The 24,897-nt window shown below is 42.8% G+C and overlaps 1 protein-coding gene across 2 annotated transcripts; it reads left to right on the forward strand.

Moving 5' to 3' along the window:
- Aars1 (alanyl-tRNA synthetase 1) lies at positions 1 to 24,422 on the forward strand. Of its 2 annotated transcripts, none has more exons than XM_026399201.2 (21): positions 1 to 76; positions 2,597 to 2,761; positions 6,947 to 7,135; positions 7,442 to 7,587; positions 10,755 to 10,946; positions 11,492 to 11,636; positions 12,003 to 12,148; positions 12,841 to 12,949; positions 13,092 to 13,242; positions 14,129 to 14,253; positions 14,723 to 14,867; positions 15,113 to 15,291; positions 17,262 to 17,375; positions 18,347 to 18,553; positions 19,266 to 19,450; positions 21,152 to 21,260; positions 21,935 to 22,048; positions 22,612 to 22,731; positions 22,860 to 22,946; positions 23,346 to 23,459; positions 23,889 to 24,422. In XM_026399201.2, the coding sequence occupies exons 2-21, from the start codon at positions 2,618 to 2,620 to the stop codon at positions 24,072 to 24,074; spliced, it is 2,907 nt and encodes a 968-aa protein (XP_026254986.1). In that variant the 5' UTR covers positions 1 to 76; positions 2,597 to 2,617; the 3' UTR covers positions 24,075 to 24,422. The 2 variants fall into 2 exon arrangements, with proteins under 2 accessions (XP_026254986.1, XP_026254985.1); XM_026399200.2 differs by having other exon boundaries at positions 6 to 408.
- The last annotated feature ends 475 nt before the right edge of the window (positions 24,423 to 24,897 follow it).

Consider the following 24,897-nt stretch of genomic DNA (forward strand, 5'->3'; position numbering starts at 1 on the left):
GATAGGGCGATGCGGGTTGCGGCGGGTTGTAGCCCGGGGCGGGTACAGCTGTGCTTTTGCTCTTCTAAGAGAGCAGGTAACCTCGGGCCTCCGGTGGGCTCTGAGGGAGGCGTTAGGAACGGGACCCTAGTGGGTGGCAGGCAAATTTCAGATCTCTGCGGCGCTGGGCGGGACCCGGGCCTAGGGGAAAAGGAGCAACTGCGGCTGGTGCCTGGGCCAGCTCCCGCGTGGCCACGGGAAGCCGGGCCTGGGCTGGAGCGGGGCCCGAGTCCGGGCGGGAGCGCGAGAGCGGCCCTTGCCAGCCCCTTGGCGCGCTGGAGGTGGAGCCGTCTCGGGTGGAGTTGCTGAGGACCGAGGCCTTGCGAGGATCACGGTGGCCATCGAGTTCCCAATTTTAGTCTCTTAGCGGTGAGTGGGGGTTCAGAGAAGCGTGACCCGAATGGTCGGAGTCCTTCTGGGAGCTATTCCCTCAATTCCTCAACTAATAAAAAAATAAGTTAATTAATTAACGGAATTGTTGATACCAGCCCAGGCTTACCCTGAGAATCATGTTCTGCTATTACTCTTTCAGACAATCTGGGTTTCCTATTGTGCTTTAAAATATGCGAGTTTGTTGTAAAGGATTGTCATAAATGATCATGAAATAGGCATTTAGTAACCAGTGTATTAGATACCGGGAATAAACTGTAATAGCCAAAAACAGCCCCGGTACCCACTGAGATGTAACTTACATCCCGATGGGAGACGGGTCTTAAACAGCCATCAAATGCATTTGGAAATTACGAAGGGAGACACTTAGGGCTAGGAGTCTAATGTCGGAAGCGAAGGCTTCCTTAAATATGTTTCTTTGGAATTCAGATATCAAAATGGAAAATTTAACTAGGAAAAGGGAAAGAAGTAGGGGTGGGTAGGGAGCTTACCTGGCACATGGAGGGAGAGCTTGTTACAAGGTCCTGTGCCTGGAGCCACAGTGTGATTTAATCTAGCCAAGACCTTTACAATTCCTGCTGGAAAGCGGAATTTGAGGTCCTGTCTTTGTGCTACCTCTGTATCCCATGTAGACTTTCTATTGAAAAAAAATGAATGAGTTGTAGTGACACACAGCTTTTGATAGTCCCAGACTCCTTAGGGCTTATAGCCAACATATTAGGTCCTTTTGTATAACACTGTAATTATTTCTGTATATGATGGTCTCCCCATGAAGGACCATATACTGTAATTCCTCTTGATTCCCTGCATATAGTATGCATTCATTATGTTGAATGACTAAGCAAAAATGGGAAATTCAAATGTCTTGGACTGTAATTGCTTATTTTCCTCAAGTGGCCCATTTAAATAAAGAAGTGAGAAGTGGTGAACTTTTTTTTTTTTTTTTTTTGGTACTGGGGATTGAATTCAGGGTCACTTGACCACTGAGCCACATCCCCAGCTCTATTTTGTATTTTATTTATCGACAGGGTCTCACTGAGTTGCTTAGCGCCTCCCAGTTGCTGAGGCAGGCTTTGAACTCATGATCCTCTTGTCTCAGCCTCCCAAGCTGCTGGGTTATAGGCATTTGCCACCTCACCCAGCATGGTGAACATTTTCAAATGGCCATGTGATACTACAAAGGAAGAATTACTGCCGTCAATTCATTTTTGCCACCATAGTTAAGATTCTTTGAGAGCCATGACAGGGAGGGGTGAGAAAGAATGTGGTAGGAGAAAGTTTCTGAAAATTCAAGGCTTGACTCTTAGCATGGACAGCCAGTTCCTATGTGTTGAGATTTATAGTCCACTCTTTGGTTTTCAGCCTGTTTTACTCTTTTTGCCAGAAGGGTTTTGAGTAATGTGTTGATTAAGTGGTGAATAAATCCATTGAAATTGTAGTTAAACATAACTCTTGAGAGTCAAGGTATCCTGTTTTACTGTGAACATCTTTATTGGTTCCTCCTCATGAAAATATTTTATGCTAAATGACTTAAAGTATTAGCTATCTTGTTCCTTTAGAACTTACAGTTTACAAATTACTTCCAATCAAATACAGTATTTTTTTGGTGTGGTGGGCGATCCTTACAAAAATAGGTAGATACTACTTTAAAAAGAAAAAAACAAAAAAAAGGAACCAAACTCCAGCCAAAATAACTTATTTCAGGTAGAGTTGGGTCTAGAAAGAGTTCTAGAGACTTTTAGATAATGTTATAAATAAGGTGGTTCCATTTTTCTGTTTATTTTTGTGGTACTGGGGATTGAACCCAGAAATGCTCTACCACTGAATTATATCCCCTGTTCTTTTATTTTTTATATTGAGACAGGGTCTAAGTTACTGAGGTGGCCCTCAAACTTGGGATCCTCCTACTCTAGTTGGTGTGTTGATGTATTGAGCTTATTGAGATTGGCATGAAAAAAAGAATGGATGGGGTTGCTGTTTGTTGGTGTAGCCAAGTTTCGCTTTGATAGTGTTTTTAGCCTTGGACATTACAACATAGAGGTTTTAAGATTAAATAGCTTACCTATGTCTTGCTTTGACTTGGCTTGAGAAATGGGAGTCTTATGTAATGCCTATTTTTAGTTCCAGTTCCCTTGATTTTTCTTTTTCTTTTTTTTCCTTTGGTAAGTTCTTTGGGTTGACTTTCAAGATGGATTCAACCCTAACAGCAAGTGAAATCCGGGCACGATTTATAGATTTCTTCAAGAGAAATGAGCACACCTATGTTCATTCATCTGCCACCATCCCATTGGATGATCCCACATTGCTCTTTGCCAATGCAGGCATGAACCAGGTAAGGATTTCTTTCTCCTTGACTATCCACATAGGAGGCAGCAGAGCAGTGATAAAAATACAGTTCTTGGAGTGAGACAGAATCCCAGTTCTGTTACTTATCATGTGATCTTTTATTTATTTATTTATTTATTTATTTTAGTTGTAGAAGGAAAATACATAAACCTTATTTATTTTTATGTGGTGCTGAGGATTGAACCAAGTACCTCACAAGTGCTAGGCAAAGTGCTCTACCACTACCCTCACATGTGATCTTGCAGAACATTCTAATCATGAACCTTAGTTTCTTTGTGAAACAAAGAATAATATTTCCTGCCCATAGATTTCAGTGAAAAATGAAAAAGAAAGCTAGGTTTGGTGATGCAGGCCTGTAATCCCTGTGTCTCAGGAGACTGAGGCAAGAGGATCGAAAGTTCAAAGCCAGCCTCAGCAACTTAGTGAGGCCCTAAGCAACTTAGTGAGACCCTGTCTCAAAATAAAAATAAAAAGGTCTGGGGATGTAGCTCAGTAGTTAAGTGTTCCTGGGTTCAATCCCTGGTACCAGAGTACAAAAAAAAAAAAAGAATGCATAGTGCATACAAAATGTTTAGCATGGCATTTGGCACATAGTAAGTACTCAGACCTTAACTATTTTTAGTTATGATGATAAGAGACCTTCAGGGGCTGGGGTTATAGCTCAGTGGTAGAGTGCTTGCCTCACACATGTGAGGCACTGGATTCAATCCTCAGCACCACATAGAAATAAATAAAATAAATATATTTTAAAAAGAGAGAGAGAGAGATGTGATTTATCTCTCTAAAGAAAAATAATAGCGTGGGTCTGGGTTTGTGGCTTAGTGATAAAGCACTTCCCTAGCAAGTTTATGGCCCTGAGTTCAACCCCTAGCACTTCAGTAAAACAGAAAAAGTAAGAAATATAGTCGGCCATCTAGTCTATAAAATTTTGTCTTTTTTTTTTGTAATGAAAAAATTCAGCATTTTGTTCAAATTTTTTTTTAATAATTTTTTTTTCTTTTCTTTTTTTTTACACTGTTGGCAATCAAACCTCAGAATCTCACACATGCTAGGCTATTTAGGGGACAGATGAGACAGAACACCAAAGACAGCAGGAAGCAGTTTTATTTGGCTGCAGCCAAGTTCAGGGGGTAAAGCTCTCAGTATAATCAATTAATCTGAACCCTGAGTTCAGGCAGTTTCAGAACTTTATGCCCAGTGTGTAGGGGGAGGGGCTCAGAAGTTCACACAAAAGCAGCTTTTTCTTTCACTGTTCTGGGCAAGTTAACCCTTCAAGGACAGCACCTGAGAAGGGGAGAGCTTCTTCTCTCCTTTCTTTTTTCCCCTTGCCAGCTGTTACCATGGAGCCCAATTAGTAACATCTTCTCTTGAATTTGAAATGTAAACATCTCTGTGAAGCTGGCCTCCTTAAAAGAATCTATTTTTCTTATCACACTCTGCATTTACAGACACACTTCCCTTGAAAACCTTTACAAATTATTATATATATTTTGTTACCAGAAAGTCGATAAATGGAGCTGGGGATATAGCTCAGTTGGAACAGTGTTTGCCTTGCATGCAAAAGACCCTGGATTCAATCACCAGGGATGAAACCTAGAGTTTGGTGCCAGGGATGAAACCTAGAGTCTAGCACATGCTACCACTGCACTATGCCTCAAGCCTCATAAAGGAGTTTATTTATTTTTATTTTTTATTTTTTTGGTAGTTGTAGATGGACAGGATTTCTTTATTTTATTTGTTTATTTTTATGTGGTGCTGAGGATCAAACCCAGTGCCTCATGTAGGCTAGGCAAGCACTTTACCACTGAGCTCCAGCTCCAGCCCCAGCCCCAAGGAGTTTATTTTTTAATTTATTTTTCAGTGCTGGGAATTGAACTTGGGGACAAGCTCTCAGTGAGCTACATTTCAGCCTTTTTTTCTTTTTTCTTTTGAGACACGGGTCCCTAATTTGCCCAGGTTGGCCTTAAACTTGTGATTTTTTATCTCAACTTCCTAAGTCACTGGGATTTCAGCAGTGCACCACAACATCCAGCTTAAAGGAATTTAAAGGAAGTTTTTTGGTTAGTCTGTGGCATTGAGAAATGTTTACTAGGGTGATCCTTACTTGGAAGTGGATGCAGGTTAGGTAGTGCTCTCAGGGCTTTCTACTATGATTCCCCTGCAGCCCAGGCCCAGGGATCCACCAGCCATTTGGATGCTCCTCACTCTCTGGGATAAATTAACATTTTATTTTCTCTCAGATGTCTTATTTGGTATGGAAACTTGCAAGAAGTGGGAACATTTTCTTCCTTTTATATCATTAACTGTAAAATTATGAAACATGTTTTCAGTAATATGGGAGTCTTCTGCATACATCTGGAAATGGGACATGATATCAGGTGGACTCTTTCAAGGGGATAGGTTTTCTGGAACACTGGAAAGGTTCTGTTCTATTCAGGCATACCAGGGCACAAACCATCTTCTCTCAAATGAGCTGCTTCTGTAAGAACCACAGAGGTCCAGTGTTTGGAAATATTCTCCTAATAATAGGAACTGTTATCCTGTGTGTAGTACTTGCTGTGTGCTAGTACTGTTGTCTCCCACATAGTTGACTCATTTAACTTTCACTGTTGTCATCCCTACGGAAGTGCTAAAAGCTCTGAATCAGTAGCCTCTGCTTACATAGCTGGTAAATGCCAGATTGTGGATTTGAATCTAGGCAGTCATTTCCTAAACTTTTTTTGTGCTACTTTGCCTCAAGATCATAAATAGCTTAACCTTCTTTTTTTCTTTAAACAATTTAAAATGGTATTTTTTGGACTTCTACTTTTTTTTTAGGGATTATGCCAGTCTCGGGATGTATAGAGATGGGTGAGGTAATTTTTATGTTTAAGGAGTTCATGATCTAGCACAGGACTATTCAGTAGACTTTTTACAATGATGGAAATGTTCATATCTTTGTGGCCCAATATGGTAGCAACCAAACACATGGAATTACCAAGTTAGTGTGACGAAGAAACTTTTTTGTTGTTGTTGTTGTTATTGTTATTTGTTTGTTTTTTTGGTTTTTTTTTTTTTTTTTTTTTTTTTTGGTACCAGGGATTGAACTCAGGGGCATTTAACCACTGAACCACATCTGTAGCCCTTTTTTATATATTATTTAGAGACAGGGTCTTGCTGAGTTGCTTAGGGCCTCCCTAAGTTGCTGAGGCTGGCTTTGAACTTGAGATCTTCCTGCTTCAGCCTCCTGAGCTGCTGGGATTATAGGTGTGCACCACCTATAATAAGAAACAGAATTTTTAATTTTTTAAATTATTAATTAAGGGGCTGGGGATGTGGCTCAAGTGGTAGCGCGCTCGCCTGGCATGCGTGCGGCCCGGGTTCGATCCTCAGCACCACATACAAACAAAGATGTTGTGTCCACCAGTGATTAAAAAATAAATATTAAAATTCTCTCTCTCTCTCTCCCCCTCTCTCACTCTCTCTTTAAAAATAAAAAATAAAAAATAAATTATTAATTAAGGCTGGGGCCACAGCTCAGTGATAGAGAACATGCTTAGCATATCTGAGGCCTGGATGTGATCCCCAACACTCAAAAATAATAGTAATAATCATAATTACTAATTATTTTATTTTAATTAACTTATTACATGGTTACATGTAATGGTGCTTAAATGGACATTTCCTACTGGGAAGAGTAAGACCAAGCTAATAGCAATGATACATCTAAGTATGATTCGAAAAGTCCTCAGCAGGGAAATACTATTTCTACACATTTAGTTATTCACCAAGCTGCGCAAGTTTCACTCCATTAATATGTCTCAAATTTTCTTTCTCACTTTTATTCCTAAACAAGCATATCAATTTTTAGAATAAATTCTTCCAGGAGGATTATAAAAACCCTGAACATTGGAGACTTGTGAAGAAGAAAAACCCTTGGCCACTTCCATCTGGCAGGCCTTCCCTAGCATAGGTGGTATCATTGGCAGTGGTGGAAATCCTTAGGGAATTAGTTTTGGGTAGAAGCTGCTCATTTCTGCTTTGTTCCATCAAGCTACCTGCTTCTAAGTGCTTATATTCTAGGCTCACTAAATCCAAAGCACAATTTGTGTGTGTTCTTTTCCTGCCAGGTTATGGCCACCTGACATAATCTGTAGCTCAAAAGTCATACTGTCCTGTTCTCTTTTTTTAGTTCAAACCTATCTTCTTGAACACTATTGATCCATCTCACCCTATGGCAAAACTGAGCAGAGCAGCCAATACCCAGAAATGCATCAGGGCTGGAGGCAAACATAATGACCTGGATGATGTGGGCAAGGATGTTTACCATCACACCTTCTTTGAGATGCTGGGCTCCTGGTCTTTTGGAGATTACTTCAAGGTAAGCTCAGTGCAGAAGAACCTTTGGAGTTTTAAATAAAGGGATCATTTCCATTAAGGAAACAAGTTTGTTTGTTTGTTTTTAAAGCATGAAATATCATCATCTAGAAGATTAATAGTGAAGGACATTTGTTAATTCTAATACCCCTAGAAATAATATCTGTAATTTGATGATTTCATTTTGTATTTCTTACATAAATTCATCCTGAATTTGGTTGAGTTTATAGTGAAGATATTATAGTTTTCATGTTCTTAGGATATTTTGGTTTGGCCATCTACTTTATCTTTCATTTTGTTATTTTTGTAGGAATTGGCCTGTAAAATGGCTCTGGAACTTCTCACCCAAGAATTTGGCATTCCAGTTGAAAGACTGTATGTTACATACTTTGGTGGAGATGAAGCAGCTGGCTTAGAACCAGATCTGGAGTGCAAACAGATCTGGCAAAATTTGGGGTAAGAATGCAACTCATTTGCAGAGAGTAGAGAGGAGTGATTACTAAACTCAGTGCCAGAGTTTATGATTTTGAATTCAAAATCTTATGGTTTTAAGTACATTGCCATTTCTCATTTTGGGATGTGTGTTTGTGATGCACGTTAGGGTGACTGAGAGTAATTATTCTTTTTTATTTTTCCTCCTCTGCTGGGGTTCCAAAACCAGAGCTTTGCTAGGCACATGTTCTATACTGGACATATCTCTAGCCTCAGGAGTAAATATCTTTTGATGTATTCATTGCTTTTTTTGGGGGGGGGATACTGGGGATTGAACATAGGGACACTCCACCACTGAGCCATATCCCCAGCCCTATTTTTTTTTTTTATTTATTTTTTTAATTTTCGGCAGACACAACATCTTTGTATGTGGTGCTGAGGATCGAACCCGGGCCACACGCATGCCAGACGAGCATGCTACGCTTGAGCCACATCCCCAGCCCTCCCCAGCCCTATTTTGTATTTTATTTAGAGACAGGGTCTCACTGAGTTGCTTAGTGCCTCACTGTTGCTGAGGCTGGCTTTGAACTCACAATCTTCCTGTCTCAGCCTCCCAAGCCCCTGGGATTACAGGCATGTGTCATCACACCCGGCTTCATTGCTTTTTAATATGTTCAGTCCTTCTATTGTTGAAAGCTGACACAAGAGTTCCTCATTTTTTGTGTTTTATAAATTTTTAAAAATTGTGTATATAGGGGCTGGGGTTGTGGTTCAGTGCGCTTGCCTAGCATGCGTGACACACTGGGTTCAATTCTCAGTACCACATACAAATAAATAAAATAAAGGTTCATCAACAACTAAAAAAATATTTTTAAAAAAAATTGTGTATCTAAGGCTAGGGTTGTGGCTCAGCAGTAGAGTGCTCACCTAGGATGTGTGAGGCCTCGGCATCACATAAAATAAATAAATAAAATAAAGGTATTGTGTCCAACTACAACTAAAAAAAATTAAATATAAAAAAATTGTGTATCTAGTGTATTGTGTATCTAGCCAGGAGCAGTGTTGCCTGTCTATAATCTCTGGAGGCTGAGGCAGGAGGATCTCATGTTTGAGGGCAGCTTCAGCAACTTAGCAAGATCTGTCACAAAATAAAAAGGGCTGTTGATGTAGTTCAATGATAAAGTGTTGCAGGTTAAATTCCCATTACCCTTCCCACCCCCCCCCAAAAAAAAATTGTGTTTCTAATGCATGTGTTGTAAACATTTAAATGCTATTGAAATGTTGAAAATAGGAAATGAAAGTCTCTAAGATTAATCATTTTTCAGTAATTGTATACTCTGTACGTAGTCTTCCAGCTCTTTTTCATATTTTTGTAGACTAGTTTTTTCAAAAGTGGTGTTCTTTATATGAAATAGTTTATTTCTTATGAAAATGTAATGGTATCAAACAGGATTAGAAAAAAGAAAGTTTTTTTAAAGTTTAATGTATAATGTATTATAAAAGTGAACACAATGGATGAGTTATATGTGTTTGTGTTTGAACACTTAAAATAATATTGAAATCTTAATAGTATTTGTGCTGTATCAAGGAGAATCTGAATATAGGGGACTGGGATGTCCATGTTGTCATTGTCTTATTTTCTTATTAACTCTCTTGTTATACTTGGATGCAGTATTGTATCATTTGTTCTTTTTTTTAAAAAATTTTTTTTTAGTTGTTGTTGGACATGTGCCTTTATTTTTATTTATTTTCATGTGGTGCTGAGGATCAAACCCAGAGCCTTGCACATGCTAGGCGAGCGCTCTACCACTGAGCCATAACCATAGCCCTGTCTTTTCTTAATTGATTTTTTTTTTTTTTTTGTAATGCAGATGGAACCAACTTAGCCATGCCCCCTACCTACCCTGCTTTGATTTTTGAGACAAACAAGTCTCACTAAGTTTCCCAGGCTGTCCTTAACTTGAGATCCTCCTGCCTTAGCCTCACAAGTAGCTGGGGTTATAGGCATGTGCCACTGTGGCTGACTTTAAAAAAAAAAAAAATTACTTTCACTGTACTTGAATCTTGTTTTACTTGACTTTATATATATCCTGTACTTTATTTATCAAACGAGCAAGATCTCTTTTGAGTGCTTTATTATTTAGCAACTTTCAACAAAGCAAATGGTTTTTAATTCTTTTAATTCTTTTTTTTTTTTTTTTGAGCTGGGAGTGTTGCTTAGTGGTAAAGTGTGTACTTAGCAAGCATGTGGCCCTGAGTTTGATGCCCAGCCTCATACACTCACAAAACTCTGCTCTCAATATCACTAACACCCTCTCCCTCCCCCCCCTCTTTTTTTGGTACCTCCGATTAAACCTAGAAGTACTTAACCACTGACCCAGATCCAAACCCAGAGGCACTTAACTAATGAGCCACATCCCCAGCCCTCTTTATTTTTTTGAGACAGGGTCTCACTGAGTTACTTAGAGCCTAAGTTGCTGAGGCTGGCTTTGAACTTGCTATCCTGTCTCAGCCTCCAAAGCCACAGTGCAACTGTGTCCAGCTTAACTAACCCCATCTTGCAGGAGCTATATTAATCTCTTCTTGAAGGTTAAGTCCTCATGACCAAATTACGTCTAAAAGTCCCACCACCTCTCAACACTATTACATTAACTATTAAATTTTCCTTTCTTTTTTCCTTTTTTTTTTTTTTTGGAGAGGGGAGCTGGGGATTAAACCCAGGGCCTCATGCTAAGCATTCATATAGCCACTGAGCTATGCCCCCAGGCCCTAAGCAGTTGAATTTCATGAGTTTTGTTATGAACAGACCACCTCCACTTACAAAGCGTAACAGTCATTTTGAAAGATGAAGGATCATTTGCAAAGAAAACATTTGTTAGCTGGGCATGGTGGTGCAGGTTTATAATCCCAATGGTTGGGGTGGCTTAGGCAGGAGGATCTCTAGTTCATAGCCAGCCTGAGCAACTTAGTGAGGCCTTAAGCAACTTAGTGAGACCCTGTCTCAAAGTAAAAAAAATAAAATAAAATAAACTTTAGTAGGATTTGTGTGTAGGCTAGGCTTAATATTAGTAATTACAAAGAGCAGGCCTTCTTTAGGAGAAATCATAAGGATCTCTTTTTGTGGTGGAAGCAGTCTTGGCAGGATTCTTGTCAGTGACTGTAACTGGGCTTATCTTCCCTGTTGTGTTTAGGCTGGATGACACCAAAATTCTCCCTGGCAACATGAAGGATAACTTCTGGGAGATGGGTGACACAGGCCCATGTGGTCCCTGCAGTGAGATCCACTATGATCGGATTGGTGGTCGGGATGCTGCACACCTCGTCAACCAGGATGACCCCAATGTGCTAGAGATCTGGAACCTTGTGTTCATCCAGTATAACAGGTAGCAATGGGATCCTGCTTCAGTCCTGCTAAGAGGAGAACCTTTCCTTGAGTCAAGCAGAGAAAGAGGAATCAGCTATGTGACCGTCTTTGTGGCTGAAGGTTCTTTTCAGACCCTAATCTTTAGGGACAGTGGAGCAATACTCATGTCACCTCTAGAGACATGAGATCTTATGGCAGTTCTTTAAATTTTATTCTCAGGTTTCTCCACTGATCTCTGTGGTAGAGCTAGGCCTATTCTTTTATAAACTAATTTTATCCCTTTTAGTACCTTGAGGGCTACTCCTGTAATGGCATTCCTGTTGACATTTGAGCTGCTATTTTAAAGCTCATTTCTCTGAAGCATTCCTCATTCTAAAATGGACCCCAAAGTACTGCCCTTTCTTTTGCCTTTCTCTCCTCCCCTCCCCTGTCACCAAACCAGACAAAAGCAAATGACAAATAGTCATAGGCTATAAACTGCATTGTGAGTTTTGACCAGCAGGACCTGAAGAGGTGACAACCTGAGTCCTTGCTTCAGCTTCTTCCTTTCTCTGGATTATACAGGGAGACCGATGGCATTCTGAAACCTCTTCCCAAGAAAAGCATTGACACAGGGATGGGGCTGGAGCGACTGGTGTCTGTGCTGCAGAACAAGATGTCTAACTATGACACTGACCTTTTTGTTCCTTACTTTGAAGCCATTCAGAAGGTATTGGTCCTGTTGCAAAGATTGAAACTTCCATAGAGGTTTCTAGGCTTTGCAATGCTGATGATCTTTGCAGCACTCAAAGATAAATTACCATATGCTTTGTCAGCCATCGGTACCTGTTACCATCTGCTTATTTCATTGCCAGTAGCATGAGACTCTAGGCACAAGACAGTACAATTTGTTGAGTGTAAGGGGCTGGCAGGAGGGTTTTTGCTTTCCCTAGGGTCGCCTTTCCTGGGGTTATGGGATCTGGCAAAATAGTCATCCTTTCTCCCAATGCTCCACAATCCTTTAAGACCCTCCTTGGCCAAGGCAGCACCAGAAGGGCTGTCTGCTAATGGGCTGTGTCTGGGTGTTTACCTGTAGGGTACAGGTGCCCGGCCGTACACTGGGAAAGTTGGTGCTGAGGATGCTGATGGGATTGACATGGCCTACAGGGTGCTGGCTGATCATGCTCGGACCATTACTGTGGCATTGGCTGATGGCGGCCGGCCTGACAACACAGGGCGGGGGTGAGTATATACATACTGGGTAGTGTTTGGACGGATACCATGAGTTTTATGACTCTTTGAAACTTAATACCAGACTTTATTATTGGTTTTTGTCTTCTGGGTAGGTGGAAGGATTTTTTCTTTTTAAGGAATAAAGGGAATTTCTGCTTATGTTAAAGAGATGCCACTATATCACTATCTTGAGTCTTTTATTTAAGGTTTTATGATAGAAATTTGGCAGGGGTGGATAGGTTCAGGTATTAACTATCCCCAGGAAATTTTATTACTGACAGGCAGGGCCTGAGATCACATGCATCTGGTTTGTTCTTGCCTCTCTCTGGGTAGCCAAACGTGGAAAGACAACAAACTAGGGTTTAGTCTAGCTAACCTTTGACATGCAATTGGGGGTGTATTACTGAGTTTATGCTGGAATTAATCTTAGTGACTTTGGGGAAAACAAAAAGAAGCAGGATTAGGATAGAAAAAAGTCTATGCAGGAGCAAGTCAAAGGGCTGGGGATGTGGCTCAGTAGTAGAGCACCTGCCTAGCACACATGAGGCCCTATGTTCTGTCTCTAGCACTGCAAAAAAAAAAAAAAAAAATGCAAGACAGAAAGTTGGTCATGCTGCCTTGGGTGGAATTATAAAGGCGCTATGACAGGACCCTCAGCTGGGAATGTTGTCTGCCAGGGCACTAGATTTTGCCTCTTACAGGTATGTGTTGCGACGGATTCTCCGCCGGGCTGTTCGATACTCCCACGAGAAACTCAATGCCAGCAGGGGTTTCTTTGCTACATTAGTGGACGTTGTTGTCCAGTCCCTGGTAGGTTCATTTCCCTGATACCTCTTTTGTGCTAAAGCCATATTCTGAGAGGGATAGAGTGGGAGGCAGCATGTTATTAATGGGCATTTGTAAGAGGGATCCTGGAATGGTCTCTGGCTTGAGCACCCCCCTTCTTTGTCAGGGAGATGCATTTCCTGAGCTAAAGAAAGACCCAGACATGGTGAAGGACATCATTAATGAAGAAGAAGTTCAGTTTCTCAAGACTCTCAGCAGAGGACGTCGCATCCTGGACCGGAAAATTCAGAGCCTAGGAGACTGTAAGACCATTCCTGGTGAGGCACAGTTTGTGGCTTCCTCCATACTGGCTGTGGCATCTTTCTAGGAAAGGCAAGGCCCTCATTCACAGGCCTACAGTGGGGCTCCCATATGTGCCGAGGCTGAGCATAGCTGGGTCAAACTGCTTTTGGTGTAAAATGGGATTAAGAGTAAAATTATAAATGTTATACTTTATTATGGTAAGGTATTCAAACAATACAGAAGTAAAAAGTGAAAATCCTTTCCCCAAATTATTTTTCAGAGGTAATAGAGTTTGGTGTTTTCAGGATTTTTCTCTAAATGCTTGTATATATGTGTATGCTTTTCAGCAAAAGTGGGAACATTTGGCATATACCATTTTGCAACTTGCTTTATTTTTCACCAAATGGATAATTAATTTCAAAGGATTTTTGGTTTTGGTTTTTGGTACTGGGGATTGAACCCAGTGATGCTTAGCCACTGAGCCACATCCCCAGCCATATTTTTTGTATTTTATTTAGAGAGAAGGTCGCTGAGTTGCTAAGTGCCTTGCTGAAATGCTGAGACTGGCTTTAAATTCCCGATCCTCACACCTCAGCCTCCCAAGCCATTGGAATTACAGGCCCAGCTTGTTTTTTTTTTTTTTTTTAAATTGAAGTATTATGTATAAAGGGAAGAATCTAAATTTTCTCAAACTGAACACGCTAATTCAAATCAAGAAATGAACTTTACCAAGAACCCTGTACTTCCTCCAGGTCACTTCCAATAGATTTATGGGTATTCTGACAAGTCTTGTAGGACTAATATTGACTTGCCTTGACTCTAATCCCTTTGGTCATTCCCAGCATCCTCTTGGGAGGATTCCACATGGAAAATAAGGGGGCTGTCCATGTTATTCTGATGCAACTCCCTTGTGCTATATAGGGGACACTGCTTGGCTCCTCTATGACACCTATGGGTTCCCAGTGGATCTCACTGGACTGATTGCTGAAGAGAAGGGCATGGTGGTAGATATGGATGGCTTTGAAGAGGAGAGGAAACTAGCCCAGGTAAGGAATGTGAGAGTGATCAGGAAACCCAATACCTTGAAACCCAGGCAAGACTTGGCTACAAAGCAACCATGACTTTCCTTCCATTGAGGTCTTTGAAATTTTTTCCCTACTAGAGGATCTCAAATGGGAGTGAATTTGCACCTTTTGGGGCCATTTGGCAATAATACATGAAGATATCTCTGATTTTCACAACTAGGGGCGAGATGCTCTTGTCATCTCATTAGTATAGGCCAGGGATGCTACTCTACATTATCTGATGCAAGAGACCATGTCCACAAAAAATAATGAACTGGCCTAAAATGTCAGTAGAGTACCAAGATTGGAAAATACTGTTCTAGAGCTTTACCTTGGGTATAGTTTTGCAACTATACCCAAGGTGTGTATATATATATATATATTTTCCAGGCTTTAATGTTCTCTTCCCCTATACACTTTAAGGTAACTAATGCTTGTCTCTTATTGACAGCTGAAGTCACAGGGCAAAGGAGCAGGTGGAGAAGACCTCATTATGCTGGACATTTATGCTATTGAAGAGCTTCGGGCAAAGGGTCTGGAGGCCACAGACGATTCTCCAAAGTATAACTACTATTCAGATTCCAGTGGTAGCTATGGTATGTTGCTGGCCTTCTTCTTCTGAGCTGTCTGCCCCTTACCTAGAGTGTTTTGAGAAATCAGGTGCCCTGCAGCAGATCTCCCAAAAGCCTTTCCCTTAATGCTATACAGTTGTGTCAGGCTATTTCTTTTCTTTTCTTTTTTTTTTTTTTTCTTAAAGATGGGGTCTTGCTTTGTTATCCAGGCACCTCTCACGAGAGTCATTGATCTTGTCTTCTCCCATCTTTGCATTTCCACCGAGCAGTGTTTGAGAGTGCAGTGGCCACAGTGTTGGCTCTGCGGAGGGAGAAGATGTTCGTGGAAGAGGTGTCTACAGGCCAGGAGTGTGGAGTGGTGCTGGACAAGACCTGTTTCTATGCTGAACAAGGAGGGCAGATCTACGATGAAGGCTACCTGGTGAAGGTTGATGACTGCAGCGAGGATGTAAGCCAGCAGTTCTTCCATGTTAGCTAGGGAGGCATGGGTATGGAGCCCAGAACCTTCATTTGCTCCTCAGCACTCCAGGCCTTGAGGAGCACACCTAATAAATATATTTTTTTTTAATTAATGTTTTTTAACTTATATATAACAGCAGAATGCATTACAATTCTTATTATACATGTAGAGTACATTTTTTCATATCTCTGGGTATATACAAAGTATATTAACACCAATTCATTCAATAGATTTTTTTTTTTTTTTAAAGAGAGAGTGAGAGAGGGGAGAGAGAGAGAGAGAGAGAATTTTTTTTTAATATTTATTTTTTAGTTCTCGGCAGACACAACATCTTTGTTGGTATGTGGTGCTGAGGATCGAACCCGGGCCTCACGCATGCCAGGCGAGTGCGCTACCGCTTGAGCCACATCCCCAGCCCCATTCAATAGATCTTTGAGTTTTGTTTCATTGTCCGTGTTTCTACAACCAACAGAGCTGCTTATACTTGTTGCTTTCCTGACCATTAGGTATCCTTGTAAGGAAGATCCTTGGAACCAGGGTACACGGGTCATCCCTAGTTCTTGCATTCTTTCCTCATGAATAAGGAGAGGTAGTTCTCTGAATGGCAAGCATCCTTGTAGGAAACTCGGCCCTTAGCTTAGCCACTGCTGAGTTTGGCTTCTATTTTTTTGTTTTTTTTCCCTACCCGCTTCCCACCCAGTACTGGGGTTTGAACCCATAGGTGCTTTATCACTGAGCTACATCCCTAGCCATTTTTTATTTTGAGACAGGGTCTCAATTTCTGAGACTGTCCTCGAATTTATTATCCTGCTCCCTCAGCCTCCCAAGTAGCTGGGATTACAGTCATGTGCCACCACACCCTGCCAGGTTTGGCCTGGATGAAACACTGGTTACTTTTTTTTTTTTTTTTTTAATATTTATTTATTTATTAGTTATTGGCGGACACAACATCTTTGTTTGTATGTGGTGCTGAGGATCGAACCCGGGCCGCACGCATGCCAGGCGAGCGCGCTACCTCTTGAGCCACATCCCCAGCCCGAAACACTGGTTACTTATAATGGCTTTCAAATTCTCGAAGATGCTTCTCAATCTTGTGTATATGTATGTATATTTAACATATGTAATGGTATTGTATATATGTATATAGACAGAAACCACTAAAGAGGGCCCTTTTTTTTTTTTTTTTTTTTTTTTGTAGTGCTGGGGTTTGAACCCAGGACTTTGTGCATGTAAGGCAAGCACTCTACAAACTGAGCTATATCCCCAGCCCCAAGAGTGTCTTAAGAAAATACATGTATGTGTACAATTTATATATGTAAAGGTAGAATTTTTTTTCCTCTCAGTATTGGGGATTGAACCCAGGGCCTTTTGCTTACTAGGCAAGCATTCTATCACTGAGATACATCCCCAGCCCCTGAAGAGAGAATTTTTATACATGTGAATTTTAATATTTAACATATATGAATTTAATTTTAATGTGAATTTATACATACACACACACACACACACTCTTAGATTGTTTTTGTTTGGTACCATGGATTGAACCTAGGCAATATACCACTAAGCCACATCTCCAGATCTTTTTATTTTTATTTATTTTAAAAAAATATTTATTTTTTATTTGCAGTTGGATACAATATCTTTATTTTACTTATTTATTTTTATGTGGGGCTGGGGATCGAACCCAGGGCCTCGCTTATGCTAGGCAAGCACTCTACCACTAAGCCACAACCCCAGCCCCGACCTTTTTATATTTTGAGATGGGGTTGCCCTAAGTTGTTTAGGGCCTTGCTAAGTTGCTGACGCTGGTTTTGAACTTGTAATCTTCCTGCCTCATCCTCCTAAGTCATGGGGATCACAGGTATTCACCACCACACTAGGCTCACACATAAATTTAGAGAGAGAAATGATGTTTTTTGAAAAAATCATTTGTTGGTTTCTTGCTTGACTCCCCTTAGAAAACTGAGTTCACAGTGAAGAATGCTCAGGTGCGAGGAGGGTATGTGCTCCACATAGGAACAATCTACGGCAACTTGAAAGTAGGGGATCAGGTCCGGCTATTTATTGATGAGGTGAGTTGCATAATATTGGCCACTATGGATCTTGTTAGTAATCATCTCCTTCAGTTTTATATTGTCCCATCATTGTCCTTCCTAAGTGAAATTATAAGTAGGGTGTAGGAGTAAATTTTGGTACATTTTATGGCTTGTGAGGGATGTGACTGAGTAAAACCTGCATGTTCCTTCAACAGTGGTCTTACCACTACTTTCTGTTGAGATCCTATGGACTTGTTCCATGGATTTCTCTTCTAACATTAAGCACTTCTTCAGAAGCTTAAATTAGTTAAGAACTAGGCTCTACTGCATGTGATAGCAGAGCTCCAAAACCATAGTTTAAAGTGAGATAGCAATATATATTTCACACCTAGAAGTTCAAGGTAACATAAGACTCTGCTCCACAGAATTACAGAGCTCAGCTTCTCCTCACTTGGTGCTCCATCATTCCTGGGGTTTGCCTAGGACTTCATGGTCTGTAATGATAACTATCAGACCCATGGTCTACACTAGAGGTTAGCAAATTATTTTTCATGAAGGGGCAGATGGTAACTATTTTGGCATTGTGGACCACATGCTATCTATCACAGTTACTCAGTTCTGCTCTAGTAGTGCACAGGCAGCTGTAGACAGTATGTGAATGAATGAGTTTAACTGTGTTCCAAAAAAACTATTTGTAAAAATTTATAAAAATAGACAATAGGCCAGATTTGGCCCATAGGCCATAGTTGACTATTCTGGTTTTAGAAAGTGAAAGTGAAAGGTGCACACCCCTTCTCTTAAGGGTACTAATCACTTCTGCTCACATCCTCTTTGCCAGAACTTAGTCATATGCCTGAACTTACTGCTTTCAAGGGAAGCTGGAAAATGAAGTTTTTACTCTGGACAGCCATGTATCTAACTGAAAATTCTAGTATTGGGGGATGACTGGCCATTTGTTATAGCTATCCAATCATTTCCCAAATATCAGCCACCTCTCCCCTTTACAGCCCCGGCGGAGACCTGTCATGAGCAACCACACAGCTACGCACATTCTGAACTTTGCCCTGCGCTCGGTGCTTGGGGAAGCTGATCAGAAAGGCTCACTGGTTGCTCCTGATCGACTTCGATTTGACTTCACTGCTAAGGGAGCTATGTCCACCCAACAGATCAAGAAGGCCGAAGAGATTGCTAATGAGATGATTGAGGCAGCCAAGGTAGGTTGGACTTGTCTAAATTCATGACCCTCACCCTTTCCCACACCATCACTTTTTATCATGGAGGCTCAGCAGTTCAAGTGCTTTCATTCTATTATACCATATTGTGTCTTGCACATAGCTTTGCTTAAAGCAGATAATTTTCCAAACTGCTTTTGTAGTGGGCAAAGGTAGTGTTTGGTGGTGGGAGAGAGCAGTCTTTAACCTGTTCCCTCCTTAGACAACCAGAGCTCTTCTAGTTATCTGTTTCTGTGTGTGTAGATTCTCTCTGTGTTGTTCAGGCTGGTCTCAGACTTCTTGTCTGAAGTGATCCCCCCATTTCAGCCTCCAAAGTATCTGGGACTACAAGCATGTATCACTGTGCCCAGCTATATTTCTGTTTAATATCTATTTACCTACATGCATCCACATGTGAATTGGCTTACAGTTTAACAAAATGTTGGAAATTCCCATCTTGATCCCTTTGTCTTGTACTGGTACATTATTTCAGGAGGCTTGGGGCACATGCCAGGCAGAGCTAGGGTTAGAGCCTTGGAGTCCTGCCAATAGGTCCACACCACTGAACCCAATAAGATGCAAAGGCTGGCCTTGAACTTGTGATCCTCCTGCCTCAGCCTGTCATGTAGCTGTTCTCTGTGCCTCTTGGTTCATCTTCAGGAAAGATTTTTTCCCAGTTTTTTTTTTTTTTTTTTTTTTTCTTCTTTCTTGGCAGCCTGTCTACACCCAAGATTGTCCCCTGGCAGCAGCAAAAGCCATCCAGGGCTTGCGGGCTGTGTTTGATGAAACTTATCCGGATCCTGTGCGAGTTGTCTCCATTGGGGTCCCAGTGTCTGAGCTGTTGGATGACCCCTCTGGGCCTGCTGGCTCCCTCACTTCAGTTGAATTCTGTGGTGGAACGTGAGTACTGTGGGAGGAGCAGCAATAGATGTGGCACCTGCCTTTTGTTAAATTGGCAATACCTTTGAGGTAATAGGCTAGCTAGATTAGCTCATGTCTTCTTTCCTTTCTCACTTCCTCCTCCTTCTCTCCTTAGGCTGTATCCCTAGTTCTTTTTATTTTGAGACAGGGTCTCACTAAATTGCTCAGACCGACCTCATATTTATGATCCTCCTGCCTCCGGTCTCCCAGATAGTTGAAATTCAGGCTTGTGCCATTGTGCCTGGCCAGCTTCCTTTCTTGTTTGCTTGCTTATTATTTATTTGTTTGTTTGTTTGTTTGTTTTACTGTGCTTGAGATGGAACCCAGAGTCTTGCACATATTAGGCAAGCAGTATACCAATGAACTACATTTCCAGCCCCTAACTCTGGTTTTTCCAAGGTTGAAATGAAGTCCACAGATAAGTGCTTGCTAAATAGTATTGTCAAGAATCCCAGTGCTCTAATCAGAGCCTTCAGTGTCTGACATTAACATTTCCTGGGTTTGTGATGAAATACTTTTCCTGGAAGAGGAGGTAAAAAGCATTGTGTACACACTTAGCCTAAATTCCCCGGGCTGATCCTAACAAGAATGCTGGTGTGAATTCAGGATTCAGCAAGGCCATGAAGTGCTCGTGGAGTTCTTGGTCTGGTCTCAGCCCCATTCATTCCTGGCACCTCACCTCATTTCCTTTGCTAGCTTTAGCAGCATCTGAGGAATTAAGCCTGTTGTCTCAGAGCCCCTGAGCAGGCTATGAGGTAGACCTGGCTCAGACAGCCTGGGAGAGCCAATTATTTCTATCAACTTATATTCCCTCAGAGCTAGTGGGGTCTTTTAGGGAAGGTCTTGGTGGCTTGGAAAGCTTCAGAGTAAGCCTGGTGGAAAGAACATTCTTAAGGCCATAGCCAAGCCTAGCCAGGGTTTCCTACAGGCCTTAGGCAATGAACAGGTGGGGTGTATGGAGGGCAAGTGATGGACCTAAGGGAGCAAGTCCTAGGCCCCTGCCAACTGAATTGGACCTTCAAGTAAATGCCACTTCTTCCCGAATACCTGAAACAACTTTCAAAGACTTCATACCACCCTCACAGAATGACTGTGAGAATTATTGAGGAATAAGACCCTATTTGTTTAAGGGGTTGTGGAAAGATGTCAAAACTAATCCTCCAATATTCTTACCTTGTGAGCAGGGATATAAAAATATAGCTTACATTCCACCAAAGGACCAAAAACGTCATGTAGAGCCTATGTCAGCCCTAATATTGGATGTTAGGGATTACAGAGCACCTTCATGTTTATTTTATTTGATTTCACAACAGCCATGTGGGGGAGAATTATCCCCATTTTATACATGAAAAGACTGAAACCCAGAGGGATGGTGTCTACCCAGTGTCAGAACACTCTTAAGCCCAGGCCTTCTCTCTCTTTCCCTTACTGCTTCTACTGTTCTTATTTAGCCAGAGTTGTGTTCTGAAATTTCCTTAAATACGAGGTAATTACCCACTGTTCTCTGAGGGATGATGACCCCATGGGGTTCAGCCTAGCAGCTATGGGCTCCCCAGGGGTAGGGAGGTGGCTAGGGATCCTGGGCTTCCTTTCTTTTTTTTTTTTTTTCCCCCAAATCAGAACATGACAAGCAGCACATCTGGGCTTCCTTTCACTCCTGATTTGTGTTCTGCCATTCAGGCATCTGCGGAATTCAAGTCATGCAGGAGCTTTTGTGATTGTGACTGAAGAAGCTATTGCCAAGGGTATCAGGAGGATTGTTGCTGTCACAGGTGCTGAAGCTCAGAAGGTGAGCACAGCAGGCAGGTGTGTAGTTTATTTGAACAAGGCAGGGGGAGCCCATTTTGGGAATCCATGGAGCAAACAGTTCTGTGGCTGCTGTATTCAGAAGGAAAATCCAGATTGTTACCCCCACCTGTCCTCCAGTTAACTCTACCTGGCAGAAGAAAGCCACCACCACATTGTCGTGTTTAACTCCCAGCTGTTATGATTAATCTTTTAAATGTATGTAAATTCTGTCTCAGTACATCCATGTCTAGGAGGGTAAGCCAAAGTTTTGCTGTGGCTTCAAGGGTTCCCTCTCTTCTCCACCTATCCTAAGGATGTTTACCTAGTGTGAGGTGCAGGACATAGAGGTGCATGTTCGGAGAGTGGGAACTATAGTTTGTGCCAAATCCTGAGGACTAGTCATTTCACAGTTTGAAAAGGGCTCCTGATTTATGATTTCTTGGACATCCTGAGCCTGATGTAGCAGGCAACTTTTGCTGACTGGGCATGTGAAGAAGGTGCTCCTTTCTGGGGCAGGAGGCTGTCAGCATTTGCTTCCCGGAGGAAAGAAATTTCTGGTCTCTTAGAGCATGTGCTCCACACGTGCTGTTGCTCCTTTTGTAGCTATTTACAGACAGAGCTGTGAGACCAGTGGGGGATGACTCAGATTTATAGATCTGACTGTTCCCTTCCCAGGCCCTCAGGAAGGCAGAGAGCTTGAAGAAATCTTTGTCTGTTATGGAGGCCAAAGTGAAGGCCCAGACCGCACCAAACAAGGATGTACAGAGGGAGATTGCTGACCTTGGTGAGGTAAGGACAGCCTTACTCCCTCCTTGGCCTGCTCATTGCTTGTGTGCCTATGGAGCAAGGCCCTCCATGTTCTTAAGGAACTCTCACTGTAGCCTCTGGGCTGACTTGTTATCCAGTGGCCTTGCAAAGGGGACTTTTTTGATGCTGGCCTACAAATCCCTGGACCCTGCCTACTGCTTCCAGTGCAGCTGGCAGGAGAGCCCTTTCTAAGCATGAGTGGGGGTGAGGGAGGTGTGGAGGGAGAGTGTCCACTGTTTCCAGGCCTGCCTGGTGATTCTTAACATCTGGAACTTCCCCTAAGCCTTCTCAGCTGTGCTCATGGCCTGGTAAGGACCAGGTCTTACATGAGAGCTGAGCCCTCTTTATAGTGCCCCTTTCTCTCTAGCCTTGCTTGTGACAACTGCTGCAATTGCTACAGTGACTGGTCTGAAGACCAGCAAATATCTTTTCCTAGACACAAGCTGGAGAGGACTTTGGTTTAAAAGAAGGGTGGGGTGGGCTGGAGCTTCATATCCTAGCACCATGTAGCCCAGAGCCAGTTAGTCTTCTGGTTCCTGTTCCAGGCACTGGCCACTGCAGTCATCCCCCAGTGGCAGAAGGACGAATTGCGAGAGACTCTGAAATCCCTGAAGAAGATCATGGATGACCTAGACCGCGCTAGCAAAGCTGACGTCCAAAAGCGAGTGAGTCCTGGCTGTGCTGGTGGCAGGAAGGGAGCCAAGAGGATTTCCTGGACAGAGTCTAGGGTGACTGCTGCCTGGATTTCGGGGTCTGGGCCTTTGGCCTGACACTCTGCTGGACTTCCTTGTAGGTGTTGGAGAGAACAAAGCAGCTCATCGACAGCAACCCCAACCAGCCTCTGGTTATCCTGGAGATGGAGAGCGGCGCCTCAGCCAAGGCAATCAGGGGCTAGGGTCTGGGCACTTCCCGGCCTGTCCACTGCATGTCCCCTTCCTTCTAGGCCTCATCAGCCTTCTGGTGGCAGATGGGTGCGCTTTGAGTCTCTGAGCCATGTGGTCAACTGAGGGCTTGCTGTCTAGGATTAAGGTTAGACTGAGCCATGGAGAAATATGAGCTGGAAGAAGGAGCAGCTCCCTGGAGTTATAAGGCAAACTTCAGAGCCAGAATGTGGGCAGAGCTCTGGGCTTGGTCCTTCTTCATACAGGCTCCCAGGGACAGCACCTGCTCTTAGAAGGAATTGGGGTGGTGGCTTGAGGGCTGAGCTCTGTAAACTCCCTGATTTAGAGCAGGGCCTCCTGCCCCAGGGCCCTAGCCTAACACTAGGTTCCCCCTGTAGGCTCTGAATGAAGCCTTGAAGCTTTTCAAGACGCATTCCCCACAGACGTCTGCCATGCTCTTCACAGTGGACAATGAGGCTGGCAAGATCACCTGCTTGTGTCAAGTCACCCAGGTCAGAACTCCCTGCAACCTTGTTCCAAAGCCTGTAAACCTCTGCACCTCAGGGAAGCACAATCTGGCTTCTCAGAGTTTGGTTCTTCTGTTGTTTGCTGAGACCCATTTATGTGTGTGCAGCCCTTGTAAAAAAAACAGCCAACCTCCTGTCCACCTGTGTGTCACCTTTTTCAGTACCACCTACCCTCAGGCCTTTTCATTTGTGACTATGTGTGACTGTACTGGCTGACTTCTGGCTTAGCCATTCTTCATCCTGGCAGTGGCCACTGACTAATCCTCTACCATTTGTAGAGTATGTCTCGGACTCTGGCAGCAACACCCAGGGCAGGAGGCGGGTAACAGTGGCTTTCCCTCCTTTTTCTTTCCCTCCATGCCCCTTTAATCCTATCCTCTGACCTGACTCCCACTTCCCCTTCCTGTCTTTCAGAATGCAGCCAACCGGGGCTTAAAAGCCAGTGAGTGGGTACAGCAGGTGTCAGGCCTAATGGATGGCAAAGGTGGTGGCAAGGACGTGTCTGCCCAGGCCACAGGCAAGAATGTGGGCTGCCTGCAGGAGGCACTACAGCTGGCCACTTCTTTTGCCCAGCTCCGCCTAGGAGACGTGAAGAACTGAGGGGAGGGGGGCTCTCACTGGCAGGTGTCTCCCTCTCACCCGGATACATCAGTCCAGCTGGGAGCTCTCCATCTACCACAAGGACATTAGAATCTTGGAACTTTATAAACAGCGCCATCCGTCCTAACCCAGCAGTAACTGGAACACACCTGAGAGCCATCCTGTGACTCGGTGCCCCATTACATTACTGCCCTTCATATCAATGCCATCTATTTAGAACTACTACCCCAGGATTGCTATTTAACAACTTCATGATCGTGTCTGTAGATAACAGTTCTCTGCCAACCAGAGAGTTTTGGGTCTGCAGGTAGGAAAACTTTTTGCTGCAGAGAATAAAAGGACCATGTGCAATAACTTGATGCTGCCATGTGATCTGTGTCCCTGCTTCTCCTGAGGGACTCCTGTAGAATTTATGCTGTGTTCCAGCTGGTTCCTGGTTGCAGTCCTTACTGAGTCAGGCTCCTGAGCCCCCAGGAATTACCTCAAGACATTTGTGGAGGTGGAGGCAAACTAGGTGGGGTGAGATGAAGAGAGCTATTAATAATTCAATAGAAATGAGCCAGATGTGATGGCACACATCTGTAATCCCAGCTACTTAGAAGCAGGAGAATTGCAAATTTGAGACCAGCCTCAGCCACTCAGCAAGACCCTGTCTAAAAATAAAAAGGACTGGGAATGTAGCTCAGTGGTAGAGTGCCCCAGGTTTGATCCTCAGTACAGCAAAAAATAATAAACAAGACTTAGGGCTATGGATGTAGCTCTGTGGTAGAGCACTTGCCTAGTATATAAAGGCCCTGGGTTCCATCCGCAGCACTGCAAAAAA

Source organism: Urocitellus parryii, chromosome 15 (assembly GCF_045843805.1).
Source record: "Urocitellus parryii isolate mUroPar1 chromosome 15, mUroPar1.hap1, whole genome shotgun sequence".
In the NCBI taxonomy this organism is placed as follows: Eukaryota; Metazoa; Chordata; class Mammalia; order Rodentia; family Sciuridae; genus Urocitellus; species Urocitellus parryii.

Bases quoted from the DNA above. Each gene is read 5' to 3' on its own strand.
- Aars1 (XM_026399201.2), top strand. From the start codon at position 2,618: ATGGATTCAACCCTAACAGCAAGTGAAATCCGGGCACGATTTATAGAT. The intron at 12,149-12,840 runs GTGAGTATATAC...TGCCTCTTACAG, and splicing joins CCTGACAACACAGGGCGGGG to GTATGTGTTGCGACGGATTC. The intron at 15,292-17,261 runs GTAAGCCAGCAG...GACTCCCCTTAG, and splicing joins TTGATGACTGCAGCGAGGAT to AAAACTGAGTTCACAGTGAA.